The following is a 20713-nucleotide window of genomic DNA, read 5'->3' as shown; positions in this document are numbered from 1 at the left end:
CAATATCGGGGGAGAATCTTATATGAATAAAATTAAAACTCTAATTTGCAATTAGGTATGACAGTGAAAAATCAATCGTGCGTAAGAAAAAAAAAATAAAAAGGAATTCGCGTTTTATTTTTACAGGGCGATTTCTTTTCAAGTATCTGTTGTACTGTGGTGGCAGCTCTTGTACCGTTTAGTATTAATGCTTGATTAACATCGACCACTAACATTTTTAGGTTCTTAAATTATCGTCTCGGCCATCGTGATCCCTCACCTGCTTGAAGTCTCCGTATTCGAAGAGCATGTGCGGCTCAAACAGGTCCGTGTTGTTGAGGTTGAAGACATTCTTGCAGGTTTGCAGGAACGTCCGGATGTTCTTCAGGCAGAGGAACTGCGCACAAATGAAAAGAAAGAAAACCGCAATAAGAAAAAGCATTCTGGAAGAAAAGTAGGTATACAAAGTGCATTGGCACAATATACTATCTCGATGCCGCTCATTCCTGTCCGAAGGTAATACTTTTATATGAACGCAAAGGCAATTAAGAACTCAAAGTGGAAGTTTGATGTAATGCTTCTAAGTTTAGACCATAAAAAAAAAAAATCTCGTTCTAAATTATGTGCCATAATTCACAAACATCTATATGCCTTCTTTATTGTTCTTTTTGGAACTGGCACTCCAATCACAAACATGGGATGGGTACCTATTACCTAACACCCAAAAAGAGTCAAGGAGCACCACAACGTTCCACGACTAAACGAATGGGAGCGCGCTGGTAAGTGAGAATAAAAACAACATATAGGACGAAAAACAGGACATGACATCTTTTCATGTTGATTTGTCCTGTTTTGGTCTTACATGTTTCTTTCCTTTTAGCCCTAACGCACGGTTCGCCAAAAAAAGAAAAACAAGGATATGTCCACGAACTAATGTCCTTCTCGTTGATCAGCGGAAACAAGGCAGTAAACAGGAGCCCCGTCCGTGATAGCCGTGCCAAGGGGGACACTAACTAAAAGGCAGGTTTCCCCATCGGCACAGAAGAGGCAGCGATGGCCACCGCTGCGTACCTGGCGGCTCTGGGGGGACCCATTCGTGCGCGCGGGGACACCTCTTTGCCGCCCATAAAAAAGAGACAGGCGGCCGGCCTGTCTTTCTCACGGCCTTCCCGTCTACGGTCCCTACTTCGTTCACCCCAAAGCTAACAGTGCGGTGGGAGCTACGCGTTCTCCCGACCAATCAAACGCCCCCCTTTCATCACCTGACTCCCATCTCTGAGCGTGTGCAAGGAGGAGAGCGTGATCACGTGGCAAAAGATAGGCGTGCGACTGGTCCAACGAGCACGTGTAGCTTCCACCGCGCCGTCAGCTTAGGGGAGAACGAACTTTCGTCTACGCACACACAAACAACGGCCATTCGCCGGGACAAGGGCCCGTTGTCCTGGACCAGACAGGTGAAGGGCGAGCGACATAAACGACCATTCCCGGTGTGGGGGAAAAGGTAGGCATCCAAGGGCGGCCCGGAGGGAGAGGAGAACGCGGGGAGACAAAGTGGAAAGGCCGGGTGCAAAGAGAACCAACAGAAATGACCGCAGCCGAAAGCGACCGGAGGCGGGGAAGGGGGAAAAAAAATGGCACTTGGCGGCAGCAGCAGCGGCGGCTGGGGCCCATAAACCATTCCGACGGTTCGCCACCGGAGTGGACCGTAATTGAATCGTGCTGTTCTTGCACGGAATAAAACGAGCGAAAAATGCGGCAGGTAGACTCCGCTGCGAGGTGGACATCACGATTGTTTTATATTTTACCTCTCCTAGCTGTTATTCAGAAAGTAGCGAGTTTGTCGCCAGCAGGACGTTAAATAGCCCAAGGTACGGAAGACGAAAACCTTTCCAAATGGGAGGGAAAGAAGACGGATACACCGCGGCCAGTCAACGGAGCACGCGCGAAAACTTCTCTCGTGCGGGTGCTTGTTTCCACAGAGAAATACGCGGAGTCACGTCCCTAGCCACCTGCCTAGTCTTTGCAGCGCTGCATGCGACTTACGGGACGGAAGTACATCTGTTAAGTAATAGACGGATCGATCGAAAAACTGACACAATCTATATAGATGGAATCTTATCCGTCCGAATAGACGAGAGATAATATCTGGCTAAAAGATTATAAATCTGAATTCGGTTAATAACTGGCCGTCAGAGTGACTTAAAACGTTGCTCCAGTTACTGAAAAAACGAAGAACGATAATTAAAGGACCCATGAAACGAAATTTGGGCTGGGGTAAATCAATTTATATTGGGATTTTACTAATAGCGCATCGTTCAGTGGGCCAAAAGAACAAAGGTAGAAAGTCAGAAGCCTGACTTTCGCTACGAAAATTTGCAAAACATAGCGGACTACTTCGTACCTCCTTCCCTTCGTAAACTCTCCGCCTTTTCACTGCGATACATCCGCGGACCCCGCAGCGCGTCACCAGGCTACTAGCCACCATAACCGGGCCCCCGCAGCGCGTCACCAGGGCCCAAGCGAACGTCACACAACACCGGACCTCCCTTAATCCCTTTACCCCTAAGCTGACATTGCGGTGGAAGCTACGCGCTTGCCGGACCAATCAGCCGTCTCCCTTTCATCCCCTGACCTCATTCTCTGCGGGTCGGTATGCGCGAGAGAGCGTGATCACGTGGAAAATGTGTGGCTGGCCCAACGAGCACGTAGCTTCCACAGCACTGTCAGCTTCGGGGTGAACGGGGTGGGGAAAGCAACTAGTCGGAATTTTGAGCGACGGGCTAATCTTCTAGGGGGACAATGGCTGTGTCCGGCTGCAAGCGAGATTCCGAGCAAGAGGGGACTCCCCCCTTTCCGACTTCTTGAACTGTTTGTTACAATGCGCGATTTATGAGTTGAGGAGGAAAGCTAAACAGAAAACAGTTGAAAAAGCGTTTCATGACTCCTTTAATAGTCGCAAAATTCGGCAACGGAAGCTTTTTACCCATTATGCGAGCGCCAGAAACCATTTTTTTTTTTTCTAGTGCCTGGGAAAAAAAGGTGGACTTGGGAGGGTGTTTACGTGATCACCTCTTCAGCAGCAAAACATTTGTAGACCCACGCATTCGAAACAGAACATAGAAGGAAATGAACATATCAGGCAGCGAAGCGTGGTGCCGGCCAAGTTTGCGGTCGGATCAACTACGCTACCAGCAATCGCTGCTGGTGCAATCCCCATTATACATTATAAAAATAACTATTCGAGCGAAAGGAAGATTCAATTACTCGTTTAATTCAACTCCTGGCCCAGCCACGTCTGCCTCAAAAAAGCCGTTGCTTGTTCCAGCAGCAAAGCGTACTCCATATCTGGGCTTACCACTGTTTTATAGGCGCTCAATTTAGCAAAGCCTGGCACATCGACGACGGAGCCATAGAGCGTGCGGCCGCAGGAAAAAGGAGAGGAGGAGCGCGCCGAACGGTGACCAATATGGTAGCGCAGAGCAGAAAGGGCGGACCTAGAGTTCCTGTATAGGCTCCCTACGGGAGCCAGAGTTGCGCATTTGTTTTCCCCGCGCCGCCACGCCGCTATTCGCCGAGATCCATCACGTGAGGAGCAAAGCATCCGGTGGCGTGCAAGAAAGCCACCTTTACGGTCGCTCCGCCGACGTTTCTCTTGCCCCGGCGTATGTTTCCCTGCTTTCGGCCTCCTTTTCCTCCTCTCCTGTTTTCCATGCGCGGCGGCGCGCGCGGCGCCGCTATTCGCCAAATTTTGTCACGTGAGGAGCAAAGCATCCAGCTCGTGTGGGAAAGCCGGCGCTACGGCCACGCGCCGAGGCTGAATGCGCAACTCTGCTACCGTAGGTAGCTATACAGGAACTCTAGGCGGACCTAGACAGCGAGCGCTTGGGTCATGAGCGGCCGCTCCCCGAACCACGCTTGTTTTTGTGTTTTCGTCACCGTCGTTTTTGTACTCCGGGGGAAACGGGCGCGGCGATTCGAAAGGGCGCAGGGAGAAACGGGAAAGGGAGGGACGTTGAGTTTCTCCTCTCCGCGATAGCGACAAGAAAAGAGAGAGAAAAAAAAAAAAAAGATTGTTTCTGCGTTTGGCCGTTCGCTCTTCTGTGGCGCTAGCGGGCAAGGTTCTCTCCGCTCCCGTTTCTCCGCCTCTCCTTTCCCATTTACGGCGGCCGTCTTTTCACGCGACGCGCCAGGCTTTCTCCGCATTAGCCCCGAGAGCGAACACAAGCGTCGCTGCGGTCGCCGCGCCCTGATTGGGTGAGGTGTACCGTGACGTCAGGGGGAGTACTCCGCTCCGCGATCTCGCATCGGCTCGCTTCCTAGCACCGGTTTCCTGGTTTGGCGTTGTGTGCCGCAAGCTCTTCGAGGAGCTGGACTTTGTTTACCCGGTGTATACAAAACGTTGCGTTAGGCCGATATTGACGTGCTTCCGTACATTTTATAAGCCTGCTTGTCCCTTTTAGTTTTAAAATTGGGTTACAAATCTCGAAAGCTATCGGCGGAGGCAATTCCGCCGATGAACCTCCTCGTCCGTCCAGACACACGGCAATCTTGCGAGGGGTCGGTGAAGCGGTGGCGCAAGTGTTTCAGACGCTAGAATTCTGTTCCTTGCATGTTCATGATTTAGGACGATATTACATCCCGCTTTCAAGGCATTTGAAGTGGCATTTATATCATGGGCCTATGGGTTGTCGGCAAATTAGCTCGCGACCCCGACTCTGCGCTGCCACTCTGTATGCGCTGGTTCGCAGATGTTTTAAAGGCCCTGCGTCTGATGATCTTTGAAGTGCTCGTGGAACAGCGTTGTTTTACATAAATGTAGCTTCTTCGTGAATTAATTGTATAGTTTATACACGTATGCGGGCATATTTCTTAGAAGATGCACAATTACTGGAAATTAGTTTGTATGGTAGCAGCAAAAACGGCTGAATTGCCCCCAGTTGCCTGTATGATATGTATTGAACTGCCAAAAATATGCACAGCAATAGTGACGTAATTTGGAATGGTTATACTTTTTCCTGACATTCTTTATTCCAGCCTTTGGTATTCGGAAAATACAGCGTTGAGTCTGAACTGTCATTTCCAATTAAAAGAGACACTGCTGCAGGTCCCCAAAAGCTTCCTCGGCCTCCACGCTCCCTACAGCTAGACTCTCTGACAGCAGAGGAAAACAGGGGTAAAGGCAAGCATTCGGACGGCTGTCCAGTGGTAGGTGCAGCACTAGTAGCAGAAAATGTGGAACCTGTGAAGGGCGACAGTCTGCGTGAGAAAAGCTTCTGATATTTTAGCTTCAGGACAATTCGATTTAAGTAAAATCTCAATTTTAGGGCTTAAGGGACTAATAACAAGCTAGACACTTTTGCTTACGTTTGTTATACATTACTCAAGGGTAGATATAAACAAGTTTACAGATACCACCCATGTAGTCCATTGAAATACTATCCGAATCCAACCAAGGTCAAATGCGAGCAATGTATATTATAAATGTTTCTTGTTTATTTTTCTTTGCCCCCGCAATTGGGCTGTCGTACTTGTGATTCTCTCCCCATGGCCCAGACTGCATTTGGTATGTTGGTCGAACAACATGCAGCGTTTCTGTTTCGGACATCTTGTTTAAAAACAGAGATACAAAAAAAATAGTATACATTACCTGCGAATTTATTCAGACCATCATCAGCATGTATTGTGCGAAATGTAAATCTATAGTGATGCTCCTGCAATTGTGGCTATATTTCTTCATTTTTATATACCAGCTGCGATTCATGCGTTGCCTGCCCTGTCAACCATGCTTAAAATGTTGGTTGAAGTTTCGCCTGTAGCTACAGGCCATACCTCATTAAAGACACATATAAAAATGTACACTTCCTACGAAAAACACGCCAAAAAAAGATTAAATAGAAACGAGCGCGCCGACAGCTAGCGTCGTAACAGCCTCCACAGGGCGACCGGGGCGAGTCGGGGAAAAATTCTCTCCTCGCCGTGACGTCACCCCGGTTCGCCGTAAGGGGGCGCCACGCGAACTTCTCGGGGCTAGGTAGCTTTCGTCTTAAAGACTCGTAGAACATGCAGTGAAGCTCAAAATTGCCAATGGGAACGTCTCAACTTAGACTTTCAATTACTGTCAAGTCGAGGTATTACTTTCGTTGATTCCCCAACTAATAAAGCCGACAAAAAAAAAAAAATTTTTTTTTCATTTTTTTTTTTTTTTTTGTTACTTGAATGTCAACGTTTCACGGCTTTTGTCCCACACCACTCCGAAGTTTCTTGGAGACTGCCGTTCACATTTAATTTGGTCATCCAACCCTCGACTGTCTCTCTTCATAAACAAGATAATCATCAGGATGCCAAACGACATCCGCGTCCCGAACGTCGTCAATATAAATAAGGAGTTATTATGGGGCTTCCCCAGACGGGAGCTACTTCGGCCAATTCCAGGGAGGCGTGAGTGACAGCGCAAAGACCCCGAGCTGTGTACCCTTGGAAACGGGACAGACCCGGCGGGGATATTGCATCTGGTCGGCGCCCTGTGGAACTCCGTTCATCCCTATGCTGACAGTGCGGTGAGAGCTACGTGCTCCCCAGACCAATCAACAGCTTCTCTCTCATCCCCATTGACCCCGCCCCTTTCGCGTGTGTACGGGCCGGAGCGTGATCACGCGGTGAAAGGTATGTAGACGCACGGCTGGCTCAACGAGCACGTAGCTTCCACCGCACTATCAGGTTAGGGGTGAACGGAGAACGAGTGGATGCCACTCAGGCTCCAGGTAAAAACACAGAAGGAAAAAGGGAAACATGGTCGCCGGGAATGAGCGACGGGAGGGGAACCAGACCCAATAATAACAGCCGTGGAGGGCATCGACGTTCGACCAGACAACGTAACGTAGCGTTCAAAATCGTTTTCTTATCTTTTTTTTCGTTTTGTTTTTGCGAACACCGTCGACTTTGGGTGGTTCACACACCTGCGTTTGCTTAGGACCGAGTTCTTGTGACCTCTTACGACGAGCCAATACACTGGCACGCTGGCGCTACCTATGAGCCGACCATGGAACTGTGAACATGGTTAAAATCGCGCACAAAGAGACGAGGACAAACGAGGAAGGAACACAGAACACAGACAGGCGCGCGGCTGTCTGTGTTCTGTGTTCCTTCCTCGTCTGTCCTCGTCTCTTTGTGCGCGATTTTAACCATGTTCAACGTTTACCAACTCGCCCAACTTACTACTCTTCTACATGGAACTGTGTTTCACTAGAGCAAAGGTTTTGCAGTATTTGTGAGATGAAATGTATCTACGCGATTTCTATGACAAATGGTCGTTTATACCTGTGTTACAAGTTTTACGAGCAAAAAAATGATGCGCGCGAAAAAAAAAAATATACGGCACTGCCAAGTGTTTTGCGGCTACCAGTAGATCACTTGGCACTTGGTCGTTCCCAACGGCCGCTTAATATGGATGGCACCAATGTGTTCTCTCTCGTCCAGAGCTCTCGCCTGCTCTCGTCGCAAGAGATCACAAGTGGTTATACCGCACTCGGTCGTAGGCAGTCGCAAATGTGTGAACCAGCCTTGAGAAGAAGCGATCGGGCTGTGGTCATCCGTCTATACCGGGCTATGCAGACGGCTGTGTTTTGTGCGTTTATCTCTTCCCATTCTCTATATGCCTGAAATAAATAATCTCCAAAGTTGAGCATATAAGGAGAAAGAAAGAGAGAGAGAAGCACGCAAGCCCAGCGTCCGAAAAGGTTTTCTTTTACGCTTGTTGGAGTGCGCGTGTGTGCTGTTTTTGTCAGTGTTGAAATTTTTGGCGTCAGTAAATTTTTAGAAAAATAAATAGAAACGAATATTCACCGTTCTACTAAGTTTACGGACCACTCAGGACATCCACTAATGCGATAGCCATGGCAAGGTAACGCTTCAACCTATATATTTTAGTTTTCCGCAGTTTGTTATTTATGGGGATTGTGATATTAGTTCTTTTAGCTCGCTTTTAGTTGAGGAATCGACTTTTTTTTCTTTGTTCTTGTGGGGAGACATAGTGAACGAGGCATTCACCTCGCGTAATATACCCATCGGCTCGTCGGCAACTTAATTACTGAGAAGAACGAGCCCAGAAAAAGGGCAGGGGTCACTCTACTTCCCTTTTACCGGCACACGATGACACCAAGTAGAGGGATCGCTAAATCTACAAGGCAGTAATATATAGCTTAGGTGATATACTACCCTGCTCATCCATTTTCTATTCGTTCCTTTTTTTTTTTTTAATATGCGCGATGCGAAGTGGCGGGGAATATCGAAAAGAGAGAGTAGTAATAACACGCGCAGGTATATGCTATTTCCCGACTTCAACAAAACCAACACGCACAGATACACACGCACACACACACACGCGCGCACGCACACCGGATTTATTTAGCCACCAAATAGCGACGAAAAATACGTGAACTCGGTAAATACAGGACAAGAGCTGAGGCCGATAAGCGTCTTGTTGCTCCGCCGCATCACCTGGATACCTAATGCACGCGTATGCAGGATGTTTTTGCGGAGCCAAGTTTCCTGCACATACTAAACATCAAGATATAAAAAAAGGCAGATGTCGTAGTGGGCACTATATCGAGGCTATCGAGGGGTATATTAGGGACGCGGACGGCGGCGTTTGAAATTATCCAGCGCTGAATTATTTTTTATATTTCTCATTTTCATTAGTAAATATATGAGCATACGGTATTCTTAGAAACTTGCTGGATATCATTGGAAAATGCCCAATAGGTCAGCTCTTTTGTGAGATTTATAGACGATTCAGAGTTTCGCGGTATCCCCTGCTGCTTAGAAAGCTTTTTGCCCCAGCTTCCACCAAGATTTTGTGGTAAATAAGTGTATTATTCTTGTTATTATTATTACCGATAGAAACCTGCTCATGCTGGATAACGACCTAAAAAGTGCCCGTAAATCAGTGCATTATCGTTTTATTTTTTACTTGCTTAGAACATGCATGAAGGTCTTGTTCGAGTTCATTTGAGTTCTTTGTGCGTGTGTGTGTGTATGTGTGTGTGTGGGGGGGGGGGGGACGGGGGGTGCGTGCGTGAGTGTGTGTCAGCACAAAGATTGATAGGTTGTTCCCGGACATTATACTAAACACATTGCTTGATTGATTGTTATTATATGATTTCGCATAACCCTTCCACGCTAGTACAACAAGTCGGCTTTACAGAGGGCAGAATTGATGACATGTGTATTTTTTTTCCTATTTTTATTAACTGCGTTTTATTATGTGCTTATGGTGTATGTTATTTATAATGTTTTTCTTTCTTTCTTTTTTACAGCCACTCCCCCGCTGTAACGTATAAAAAGAACATTCGCCGACCAGGTCTAGTCGCAGACATAAATAAATCAAAAAGAAGTCGCGATTGACGCGTCATTTGTTAAACTTGATGTACTCCTTGATTTGTCGTCAGTTCATCTGTGACACGGAAGCACCGTAGACTGCCAGCCAGGGACTCCATTACTTTGATGCGAGGTAACAGAGTCGGTGTAATTATCGAGCCAGTAGGACTCGCCCGTATAACAAATGATTACCTTGACAAGAGCGCAAAGTGGGGGCGTACGCTACATGCAAATTTAAACAGCACGGACACGCGCGGCTATACAGTATTCGAGCCGTTAAAAAGAGACCTTCCATTAATGCGCTTTGTTTGTTCTTTTGTGGAGAAGCGTGACGGAGCCATGGCCCGTCCTTCTCGTCGAAAGCGTCACAAAAGAATTCCTCGAGGCCGTCGTCGGGGACTCCGAGGAAATCAAACAAGGTTCGTTCCTCATGAGAGAATCTCCGCCGGCCCGTTGCTTCTTCACGGACGAGCGACTCCCCAAACAAGACGCGTCTCCCAGGAACAAAACACCGACGGCTCGAAACGGAAAGTTGTGTAGTCTGTATTCATATATATGTGTGGACAGACTGGTGCCTACATTTCAATCGTCACTAAAGACTGTTTAACACCTGCCGTTTGGGTGAGAGTCACTTGGGTTACAGTCACGTGGGATGAGAGTTAAGTGAGGCCTGAGCCACGTGGGGCGGTAATCGCGTGGATTTTGAGTCGCGTGGGTTTGAGTGATGCGAGTTTGAGTCACGTGAGTTTGGGACACGTGAACCAAGTGCTAAAGAAAAAAGCTGGACGGCACGTATCTGGACGAACAGCAGTTACGTTCGTAAATATGTGCACGAAGAGTTCGTTCATGCATGTGTTGATTTAATTGATTGTTTCAGGGCCATGCCTCTATGGTATTGAATCGGACGCACGCTTCCAAGGACGGGGATGGTGGGTATACGCGGATCTAGCTGCTTTTGTTCCTACTCACTGCATGAAAGCGAACACCGGACGCCGGCGCTTGACGTTCGAAAAGCGTTCGGAGACTGAGTAGAGGCAAAGGAAGCAATAGCCTGGCGTCTCCCACTAATGATTCCCACCAGAGCTCGGTGCTCTGGCTCTGACGACCCCGGTCGCTCTCGTCTCCTCTTCTCCCTCAGTTTGTATCCGTATATAGTTTCGAGAATAACTGAACGGCAAAGTGCAGACGTAAGATATTTTAGCTCTCCGATTATAACCGTCATTTGTTTAGCGCTCTCCTCCATCGCAACGCACCGTGTTGTCACGCGAGTATTTATTAACTTGACAAGATGTGCTGTGCTCTGAGTTTGTGTTTTGGCATACTATGAGCCCATCTCGCTGTTGATGTAATCTAAGTAGAAACTACTTTTAACATTTTACTTGTGTTTTGTTAAAGAAGAAGAAAAGAGAGAAACAAAAAGGGGGGGGGGGTGGAAGCTGGACAGGCTGAATTACTGCTGCTGATACTATCAGAAGACCAGGAAGACGTCCCTCTACGCTCGCAGATAATACGCGTCTCAAGGCCGGCGCATCACTAAAAGCACAGAAATGGCCCGTGTAGTTTGTCCGCGCTTCGCTCCAACGAGCGTGAAAAGATCGAACACTATTCTTCCGAGAGAGACGGCATTAAACTTGCACGTAACAAACGACATCGCCGTACCCTCGCCTTTTGTTGTTACTTGTTTTTTTTCTCCCCTTTTGACGTCTTATCGATTAGAACGTATAAACACGGCCCAATAGAAAAGAAGCCCGCAATCCGCTAAAAGCGTCGTTCGCCAAAATGAACGTCACTCGCTTGAAGAATGACCTCAGCGGTCTGGAGCCAAGGAGAAGGCGTGCGTCGGCCATCGCCAATATATATCCAATGTGGGCGCTGCGGACGACAAAGAGTCTTCTCCCGCGTGTCAGACAAGGAAGCGTAAGTCGTTTATACTCCGTTCCATTCCGTTCACCCTTAAGCTGAGACGAGAAGTCCCGCCTTCAGCGCGAGCTTTCTGCCCTCGCCAACACAAGTGTGAAGGCGCAGGCACGCGCAACGAAAACAGTGCGGAAGCCAGCGGGCTCGTGCTGAAGGCGGAGCTTCTATAGACCCTTTCCGGAATTCAGTGCCGTCTGGTTACTCAAATGGCAGTTTAACTTTTACCGTACTAATGGCGGCAATGAACCTGTGGTCTGCAGTATTTTATGGGGCACAGTCACTTTCGCAAGTCAACGGTAAAAGAGAACGTGCCCTTCATTGTAGAGTTCTTTTTCAATCTCTTTCAGCGTGGATGGCAAAAAAGATGCAACCAGTCAGAACAAAGCGCCAACCTACATAGATGCCTTGATAGAGTTCTACACATGAAGGGGCTTTGAAGCCGAGTGTGTGTTACTAACATATTGACTGGGACCTAGTTAGAAATGAACGCTTACGCAGCTCTTGCATCCAATTCCTGCTTCACGTCGCGCTAACGTCTAGAATGTGTAGGCCTCGAATCATCTACTTAGGAGCATCTTCAACTTCTTCCTTCATCAGTAAACAGAAGCCCGCCATTAGTATAGCACATATGCCATTTTTTGATGATGATGATAGTGATCAAAGTGGCCAAACTGAATTCCGGAAAGGGTCAACAATTATTGTACTTTGCGAAAATACCGCTTAAAACGGATCCCTGACGTAATGAGCTATGAAACACGCGTTCGTTTTTCACCCCACGCAATAGAAGTCCCAGTAAATAATTCAAGAAAAACGAGCACCGTTCACCCCCTCAACTCGCAGCCAGAACAAGCGGCCGGGTGATCTGGAGCCGATTATATGCCGCCAATGTTGATCATAGCCGCGCGCTGGGGCTGGCAAAGCACAGGACACCCGCTGAGTTCCACACATTTTTATGGCTCGGCTATAGACCCTTTCCGGAATTCAGTGCCATCTGGTGTCTCAAATGGCAGTTTATCTTTTACTATACTAATGGCGGCAATGAACCTGTGATCTGCAGTATTTTATGGAGCACCGTCACTTTTGAAGGTCCACGGTAAACGAGAATGTACACTTCACTACAATTATTTTTAAATCTCTTTTATCGTCGATGGCGAAACAAATGCAGCCACTCGGAACAAAGCGCCAACCCACATAGACGCCTTGATAGAGTTCTATACATCAAGGGGCTTTGAAGCCGAGTGAGTCCTACTAACCAATTGACTGGGACCGAGTTAGAAATGAACGCTTACACAGCTCTTGCGTCCAATTCCTGATTCACGCCGCGCTAACATCTAGAATGTATAGGCCTCGAATCATCTGCTTAGGAGCATCTTCAACTTCTTTCTTCATCAATAAACAGAAGGCCGCCATTAGTATAGCACATATGCCGTTTTCAGATGATGATGATAGTGATCAAAGTGGCCAGACTGAATTCCTGAAAGGGTCTATTGTCGTCGTCGCAGCGATTGGAAACGGGCCACTACCCGAATGCTTCTCGAGCTAGTAATTATCACGAGCCCAAGTCGAGTGCCCACGCAATGCTCGGGTCCAATCTATGAACAGCATTCAAATATCGTCATATGAGTGTACTACGATCCCCACTTTACGACATCAAATTTTGCAAAGGAGAGATTGAATGAAAATGATCGTCTTTGTCTCTGAAATTACACCGCAACAAACGAGTTTCTTGGCCAGTGGCGTTGCGTGCGAGTAACCCTGTCCCACTAGCGCCAGTAAGCTCGTGTAAAGTGAAAAAAACATTCCAAATGAATATCGTTGCACCGCCCCTTTAAGGGTGAACGGAGTATATACACGATTCCAATGTTTACAAAATCACTGTCTAGCGTGGGAACATCACAGCCCAGAACGCGCATGGTCATAGCTTTGGAAAGCGAGCAAAACGCGCGCCATATGCACGAGCCACATCCCATGAATGGTTTTAAACTAAAGCCCCTGTATACGGAAAAGTAGCGACATCCTTTGAAGAATGCCGCCTGCTATCTTGAAGCGATCCAGGCGGCGCTACCGTCGACGCGCGAACGCGAAAGAGCAAAAGATAACAATAAAAGTGTGCATGAGGGACGAGAAGGGAGAAGGAATGCCTATTCTGTCGGAGTGCAGTGCATGCTATGAGCTCATGCCGCCAATCAAATAACGCCGACTGTGCAACGTCACGGCTTTCATTGCCTTTCTTTGAGCACATTCTTCGCGGCTGGCAGACCGTGACAGTGCGCTTTTAGCCTGTGTCCATGTATTTCCGTGTCTTCAAGCCTTTGACTACGCTCTGACTCAAGTATAGGAAGGCTGTCTGCTATCTTGGAGCGTTCCAGGCGGCGCTACAGTCGACGCACGGGTGCGAAAAAGCAAAACAAAGATAAAAGGTGTGCGCGTCAAAGGAGGAGGGGGAAGATGTCGCTACCTTTCTTATTCAGGGGCCTTGTTTTCAACGACATCATGCGACCCCATCATCAACTGCATCTTCGCCTTCTATGGCCGCGCAACCACAATCACCTCCCTCGATATTATTGAAGAGTGCGCTGCCGGCATCACCATCGATGTCACCGGCGACGGGATGTCCCCTAATGTCGTATTCTAGTATTTAATTTTTATTCTTGAAGGGGGAAACCGTTGTGGCGGCGCTACTGTCGCATTTGTACTATAGACAGAAGACGCGGGTACTGGAGCACGGCGGTCGACCTCAGTTGGCACAGCAGCATTCAACAGACACCTATTTGTGCTCCGAGAAAAGATAGCAAAAACCACAAAGATTGAGATAATTCATGTTTTAAAGGAAGCCAACATTTTTGGAAGAATTATTACAGCTTGCGCAAGGCCAGTTTGCTTCGGGACACGGCGCGTTATTACAGCGCTGTAAACAAAATAAAAATAATGTATGGATAGTGACGCGGTGAACACTTGAACACGCATGACAATTTCAAGGGGGGTGGGCGCAATGAGAAAACTGAGGATTCCAAAAAGAGGTAAGAACAATTAAATAGATTATGAAAAGCGACGCTGCCAAGCCTCCTCGGGATCCTTGTAATATGGCAACAGTTCCTCGGAAATATAAGTTAATTTTTTTTTTTAAATTTGACGCGTGTGCGGGCAGCATCCCACCCGATTTATTAACCTGTCCTCCAAATAATTTTATAACTTAAGACTTTGTAAGCTCAGATGACTGCGGTAATGTTCATAGTTTGAAAACTACTGTGAAGCCAGTTTTGCTTATGCACATCTCAGAAAGTCGGAATGTATGTCGTTGACGCATACAGCGTGCTCATTGTACTATGTATTAATCGAGGGGAAGAAGTTACCAAAGGTCACGCGCGGCCCAGGCAAACGAAAACGACAGTTGCCGGCGCGTTGCGTTCGGCTGGAGAGGGTCACGTGGTGCGCCGCTGGCGCGTTTTCGGTCACCGGTGCCACCGGTCAGGGGTCGCGGGCGATTGACAACCTGATTTCGCCATTAGAGAAACATTATTATAAGCCTGTAGCTCTCAATAAAGTTCCTCGATGCTTCTCTTCACAAGTAACCACAAATAATAGGAATGACGAAACACAGTCCGTAGGGGAAAAATGGCGTCCTTCAATTCACTTTCCTTATTTGCACCGCCATTCGCTTCCTGAAATCTAAACCATCACGCAGTCTGCACTTGGAAGAATGCCGCTACTTGCATAAAGTCCCTAGATAAGAGCGTCCTACAAATAGCGACATTCTTAGAAGCGCCGACTGCGTTACGGTGCAGGTTTTAGGAAGCGAAGGGGCGGCGCACAGCAGAGGTTTGAACAGAATGCCGCCATTTTGTTCCAACGGGATGACCTCTTATTTAGGAACTTTGGCTCTCGAGCTTGGGCAGTTCCCCTGGCGAGCAAAAACGTTACGCTTTTTCATGTTGCTCGAGGACGCTAAGCTCGCAGAATTTCATTGGTGGATATCAAATTGCGGAAAAAAAATTAATAACGAGAGCAAGAAAGCGACAAGCGAAGCACTTTTGTCGTTACGATAATACATTGAAAGCGCAAACTACATTTTTTTTGCTAGTTTATTTTAATTTTCTTTTCTGTTCTTTCAGGCACACTGTTACCGCTGGTGTGCATGATCGAACGCTGCCTGCAGTGCCGCTTTGTGCTCGATGCAAGCATCGCGTATATACATCGGCGAAAATCCTACTGGGTAACCCCATCGTGGCTGACGCCACTTCAATAAAACCGGAGGCCGGCAGAAGAAGCGGCGAAAGCAGGGCCCAGAAACCTCGAAGCGCAACAAGCAAACAGCGCACGCCCTGGTGACGAAGAGAGAGAGAGAGAGAAAGCTTTGTGAATGAAGATAGGAAGGGGGGGAGGCGACGAGCCAAAAAGTCCCCGCTGTCCGGAAGGGCCGTACGGTCGGCTAATGGAGGACCCCCAGACCGTGCTGGGTCTCTGACACGCTGCCCGCATCACACAATTTGACGTCATCCGATGCCGTCGTTCTAGCTTTCATCCTTTTTTCATCATCCTTTTTTAGTAGTTCTTTTTTTTTTTTTTTTATGCGATTAACGGGCCTTTATTCCGAACTTTCAATGATGATGGTACCGCGCTGCGAGGATGATCAGGTTCAGAATGAATATGCTTGCTTACACCTTCCTGACGTGGAAGTATGGGGTAATTGGCTCTTTTATCGCTCGTATTTCCAAAATCTGAATTACTTACGCACCGAAGACTCATCTCGTACACTGCTGTTGTACGACGATCATTCAGATTACAGCCATTTTGGTAGTGACTAGTGCGCCCCCTATGGACCAGATTTTTTAGAGCGCAGCTCTTCGATAAAACTTTCCGGGTTTGGCGGCGTCGGCGTAACCGCGCTAAATTTAGCGGGAAAATTGACGTCACGCGACCCCAACAATAGTTCAATTCCCCCAGGCACGTAGCCACACAGGGGGGGGGGGGGGGGGGGGGGGGTCCATGGGGCCCCCTGGCTACGCATAACTACCCCGTGACACGCGTCAAATAAAAAAATAAAAAAGATAATAAATCAATTATTTGATTTTATGCAGTATTTCGTGCACCCCTACTCTCTAGTTCAAACCGAATATAGTGCTGCGTCGTTTATCGCTTCCAGGGTTGAAAATCGGACGACTTTCATTTTAAATCACTTCATGTTGCGAAAGCTGTTAGTGATGATGTATCGGGGCTCGGGATAAAAAGAATCACGTAAAAATAATAAGGGTGCCGGAATACCACGCCCAGATTGGCTCTACAAAATTTTTACTTGAACAAAATAACAAATTCATCCAGACTCGTCTCGACAAACCCGTCGAGACGAGTCAACCTCGACTCGGTACACGTCTGGCCTTCGCGGCAGCGCAGCTGTAAACGAACCGCTCGAGCAAAGGACCATATTAAGAAAGAAACAATGTTTCAATGATCCAGACGCCGGAAGGCGCTTTTCTCGGCTGTCGCTTTGTGCGTATTTGCATATCCGTCATTACGCATATATGTGTGGATGGTTGAGTTCGTGCGTGTCCACGTGTGACGTGAGTACGTGTGCACATGTGTGCGCGCAACAATGTTGGTGCCATGATGAAAAAAAAGGCGATGAAAAAATGGTACGGTAGAATGATGGCGGTGAGTAGATATGCAAGCGTTCCTTGTTCCTTAATTATGGCTAGGGCTCCGTGTTTTCGGAGTTTATTTTTCATCGAATTCGGAGGGTGCTTTTCGGAGTTTATTTTTTGCCGAAGATTCGGAGTTGATCGGAGTTTCCATTTTTTTTATTCCCAATTCTCCGAAATTCGTAGTTTAATTTCGCTGTTTCTTATTAAAAATAAATAAATAAATATTGACCGGATGCAAACGTATACTAGATAAAAAATAAAACGCGCTTGTACAATTGAACTATCTTCAGTTGAATTTGGCGTTGGTACCATTGCCATTGGCATTACTAATTTATCCACAACAAAAGTCATACACAAGTGGCGCTTCGATGAACGCCGATACCTTAAAATCAATAAACTGCTGGAAATAGTCGCTAGGAAGCTTGTAGTCATCTCATCCTATTCCATCAATCTATCCCGCGGCCGCGCGAGGTGGAGTGGTTAAGGAGGTAATAGAGAGTTTGAACTGCCCCTCTTCCCAATTTTATACAATCCCCATGGTCCATAGCTTTCACTGTTACTAAAACATACGCTTTCCTTTCTTTAAATCACAAATCGCATGGCCCAAACTGGAAACCAAAAGAGTGGCTTTTGTCGTGACCCGAATGTACAACGAAGCCCTGCATCAACCTTGAAGAGACAAGCGCCTAGACCCCTTTTGACAACGGTCCGAGATTTGAAAGACAATTATAGTGGAATTTTCCCACGACCATTGGCTCTGTGCTGATCAAACTGCAAAAAAAAAAAAAAAAGAGTCTTTTTTTTTTTTTTTGCCAGGGGGGGGGGGGGGGGGGGGGGAATGGCATTGACACATAAATATTCGGAGGTTATCGGATAAATCCGAATTGACCAAAATTTTACCGGCGGGTGTTTTTCGGGTTTATCCGAAAACACGAGCCCTGCTTAACGCCTGTTCACACATACAGCGGAGCGCTAAGTTAGCGCTATATACGTGAGCGCTCCAAGGAGCGCTCATGTGGCGCTTCCTAGCGCGTGACTTCGTTCTAATATAGCGCCTGATTAGCGCTTTAGTAGCGCCTGGTTAGCGCTCCAGTAGCGCCTTGTTAGCGCTTCAGTAGCGCCGTGTTATCGTTTCAGTAGCGCTTCTTGTGCCGCGGTGCTGCGGATTAGCGCGTACACAGCGGTTCCGGTTCCTGTGGTTGGGTGTGCATCAGCAGCATCATGGCGATGAAATAGAAATGTGACAAATGCTCTAGCATACGCAATTAGTGCATATGTGTGTGGACGGCTTAACGCCCAGAAGAGCCTTCTGGGTGCGCGAAATCTTTCGCCACCAAAATACCGACGGGTACCCGGCGAACCTTGTTGCTCTTTCGAAGGCAATTATTTTTAACTGCGTGTCTTTAAAACCAGGGTCACGCATGTCGAATAGAAAGCGATGGGGTCGTACCCAATCAATTAGCCGCTCAGAGTCCATAACCCTTTGCTTGGAGAGCGGCTCTTTTATATCTGCCTCTTCTTTCAATGCCAAAGGAGAAACAACAACAAAGGAATCGCCGTGCATGCGCTGTTCCGCAGCAGCAAGCACGGCACAAGGAGCGCGAGAGCGCTAGCAAAGCGCTTCTGTAGCGCTAACAGGGCGCTAACAAAATGCTTCCGTAGCGCTAACAGAGCGCTGCTCGGAAGCGCTAACCGAGCGATACATCACGCGCTAGGAAGCGCCACATGAGCGTTCCTTCGAGCGCTCACGTAGCGCCAACTTAGGGCTCCGCTGTATGTGTGAGTTGAACCGGCCTTCATGGCGTATTCGCTCATTTCTAATCAAGTCCTAAAAAGTCGCCCCAAGTAATCACCAACAAACTAGTAGGCTTCATTACAGGTGTGCGGCAAACGTTCATAACAGAAGTCCATATACTCTGGGAACAATCGGTGACTCTAGTCCTAACAAATCCCTTCTCGCTGCGTCCCCTGGGCAACGCAGGAAGCCTATACAGATGTAACCTGTTTTAGGAGTAATGGCTGCTTTTGCTCGCGCACGCATCTCAGTTAGTCCCGGAGTTCGTGCCTAGCGTTTCCGAACGGAACCTAGCTCGAAGAAGATGGTCTCTTCGGGGAGCAAATGACAGCTCAGAGGACCAAATGCACGCGTTGCACACCCAGCTCGACGCGCGTGGAGCGAAAGCTCGCGCTGCAGAACCCAGGGATCCTGGGTTCGAGCCCCACCCCTGCCCGTTTCGATCTGGATCAGCATCGTACCGGCGTGCGGTCGTGTATCACTACTGCGTGGTGCACGTTAAAGACCCCAGGCTAGCGGTTGTACTGCACTGGCTAAATTGCTCATCTACAGCGTGTGACTCGTCGCAACTTTAATGGCAGACCAACTACACGCTGTATAAATATCCCCACAACCCCAATCATTTATTTGCAGGCGTTGGTCCTTTGCGACCATCCTTTTCCTTAGAATGTAGATACGGTAGGCCTCAACATTTTACCAATATTGGGCTATTGGGCTCTAAAAGTGGGTTCACATACTATCCACTGCTTCGACTGTGTGCTTAAAAGGGCCATGAAACCACTTTTCTACTTTCGCTAACTACTACTCAGAATCACTGCCTAGCGTTAATAACCGAATAAACTTGCCTTAGTTTTTCTTTCTAAGCTATGGCAGTCGGAAAATAAATTCGAAAAATATGAGCATCGTTCATCCCCTCAACTCGGAGCCAGAACAAGCGGCCACGTGGCCTGGTGCTTATCCTGCAGCCAGCGTTAATCATAGCTACGCACTGGGGTCGGCAAGTAGAAAACGCGTGCTGAGCTCCAGGAATGTTAGAGTTCGGCTATTTCTCATACCCGCAGTGGTTGGACACGAGCCATACCCTAGTGTCGGCCGACGCATTGATTGTTACGAACCGAAGTCAAGCGCTCACGCATTTCTCGTGTCCAATCCGTGAGCAACGCTCGACTGTCGTCAGGCGGGTGGTTTCGATCCCGCAATTACGTCGTCAAGCTTTGCGAAGGCAAGACTCAAAGAAATAGTCCCCTTTTATCCTCGCAATTTCACCGCGACCAAGAAGCTTCCGAATCAGTGGCGGTCCGTGGCCCGGAGTAGGACACGTACGGCTCTGCAAAGTCATGAACATTCCAACCCCATATCGTTTCATGACCCCTTTAAAATATCTTACGATGAGAACACACTTGCGCCGCCTATCGGGCAGTCCGTGGAACACGTTGCAATTCCATAGTGTCCTATATACTTATATATATTTCGCGCATCCTTGACAATGGTATAAACGACCATTTCTCATAGTCAAGTCGCAAAAACCACTAAACCATCGAGCGCTCCGCTTCGGCCAGTCAAAAGGCTCGGCTGCCCAAGAGAAAAAGCGAATCAAGCAAATTATCCGCATGCGGCGCTTACAGCGAAACCGGAAATAGAACCGTCTGAAAGCATGCTATCAAGTGTGAGCCCGCTTCATGAATTTTGCGTTTTCACTGTTCTCATCATCAGAATAGAGAGAAATAAATCGATATCTGTTGATTCGTAATTTTTATTCGCTGCTCCGGTCTTTGCGTCGCTTTGCTGGATGGTATGGTCAGAGTGCAAAATTGAGTGCGAATCTATATTTGTCACCGGTTAGTGTTTGAGCAGGCAGGACAGGCATAGAAATATTTTTGTCGTCACGCAGGAGACCAGCTTTCTGAACTTCACTTACGTGCAGGGACATTTGTGCTCGATCTTTCGCACTTTGAAAAGATTAACCTCCAAGTTTCGATCAACTCCTTCCTTGCCAAAGGTCTGTGTG

At 47.7% G+C, this 20713-nt stretch overlaps 1 protein-coding gene across 2 annotated transcripts in view; it reads right to left on the bottom strand.

Moving 5' to 3' along the window:
- The window catches only part of LOC8042304 (guanine nucleotide exchange factor VAV3), a 197558-nt gene that overhangs the window by 87884 nt on the left and 88961 nt on the right, over nt 1–20713 (bottom strand). For both annotated transcript variants that reach the window (XM_029993177.4, XM_029993178.4), the window contains exon 2: nt 260–376. In XM_029993177.4, the coding sequence (XP_029849037.3) occupies nt 260–376 (117 nt within the window). The remainder of the gene's footprint in view (nt 1–259; nt 377–20713) is intronic.

The sequence above is a fragment of the Ixodes scapularis genome, unplaced genomic scaffold, assembly GCF_016920785.2.
Source record: "Ixodes scapularis isolate PalLabHiFi unplaced genomic scaffold, ASM1692078v2 PGA_scaffold3__209_contigs__length_174095766, whole genome shotgun sequence".
NCBI lineage: Eukaryota > Metazoa > Arthropoda > Arachnida > Ixodida > Ixodidae > Ixodes > Ixodes scapularis.
This window is presented reverse-complemented; position numbering and strand designations above follow the sequence as displayed.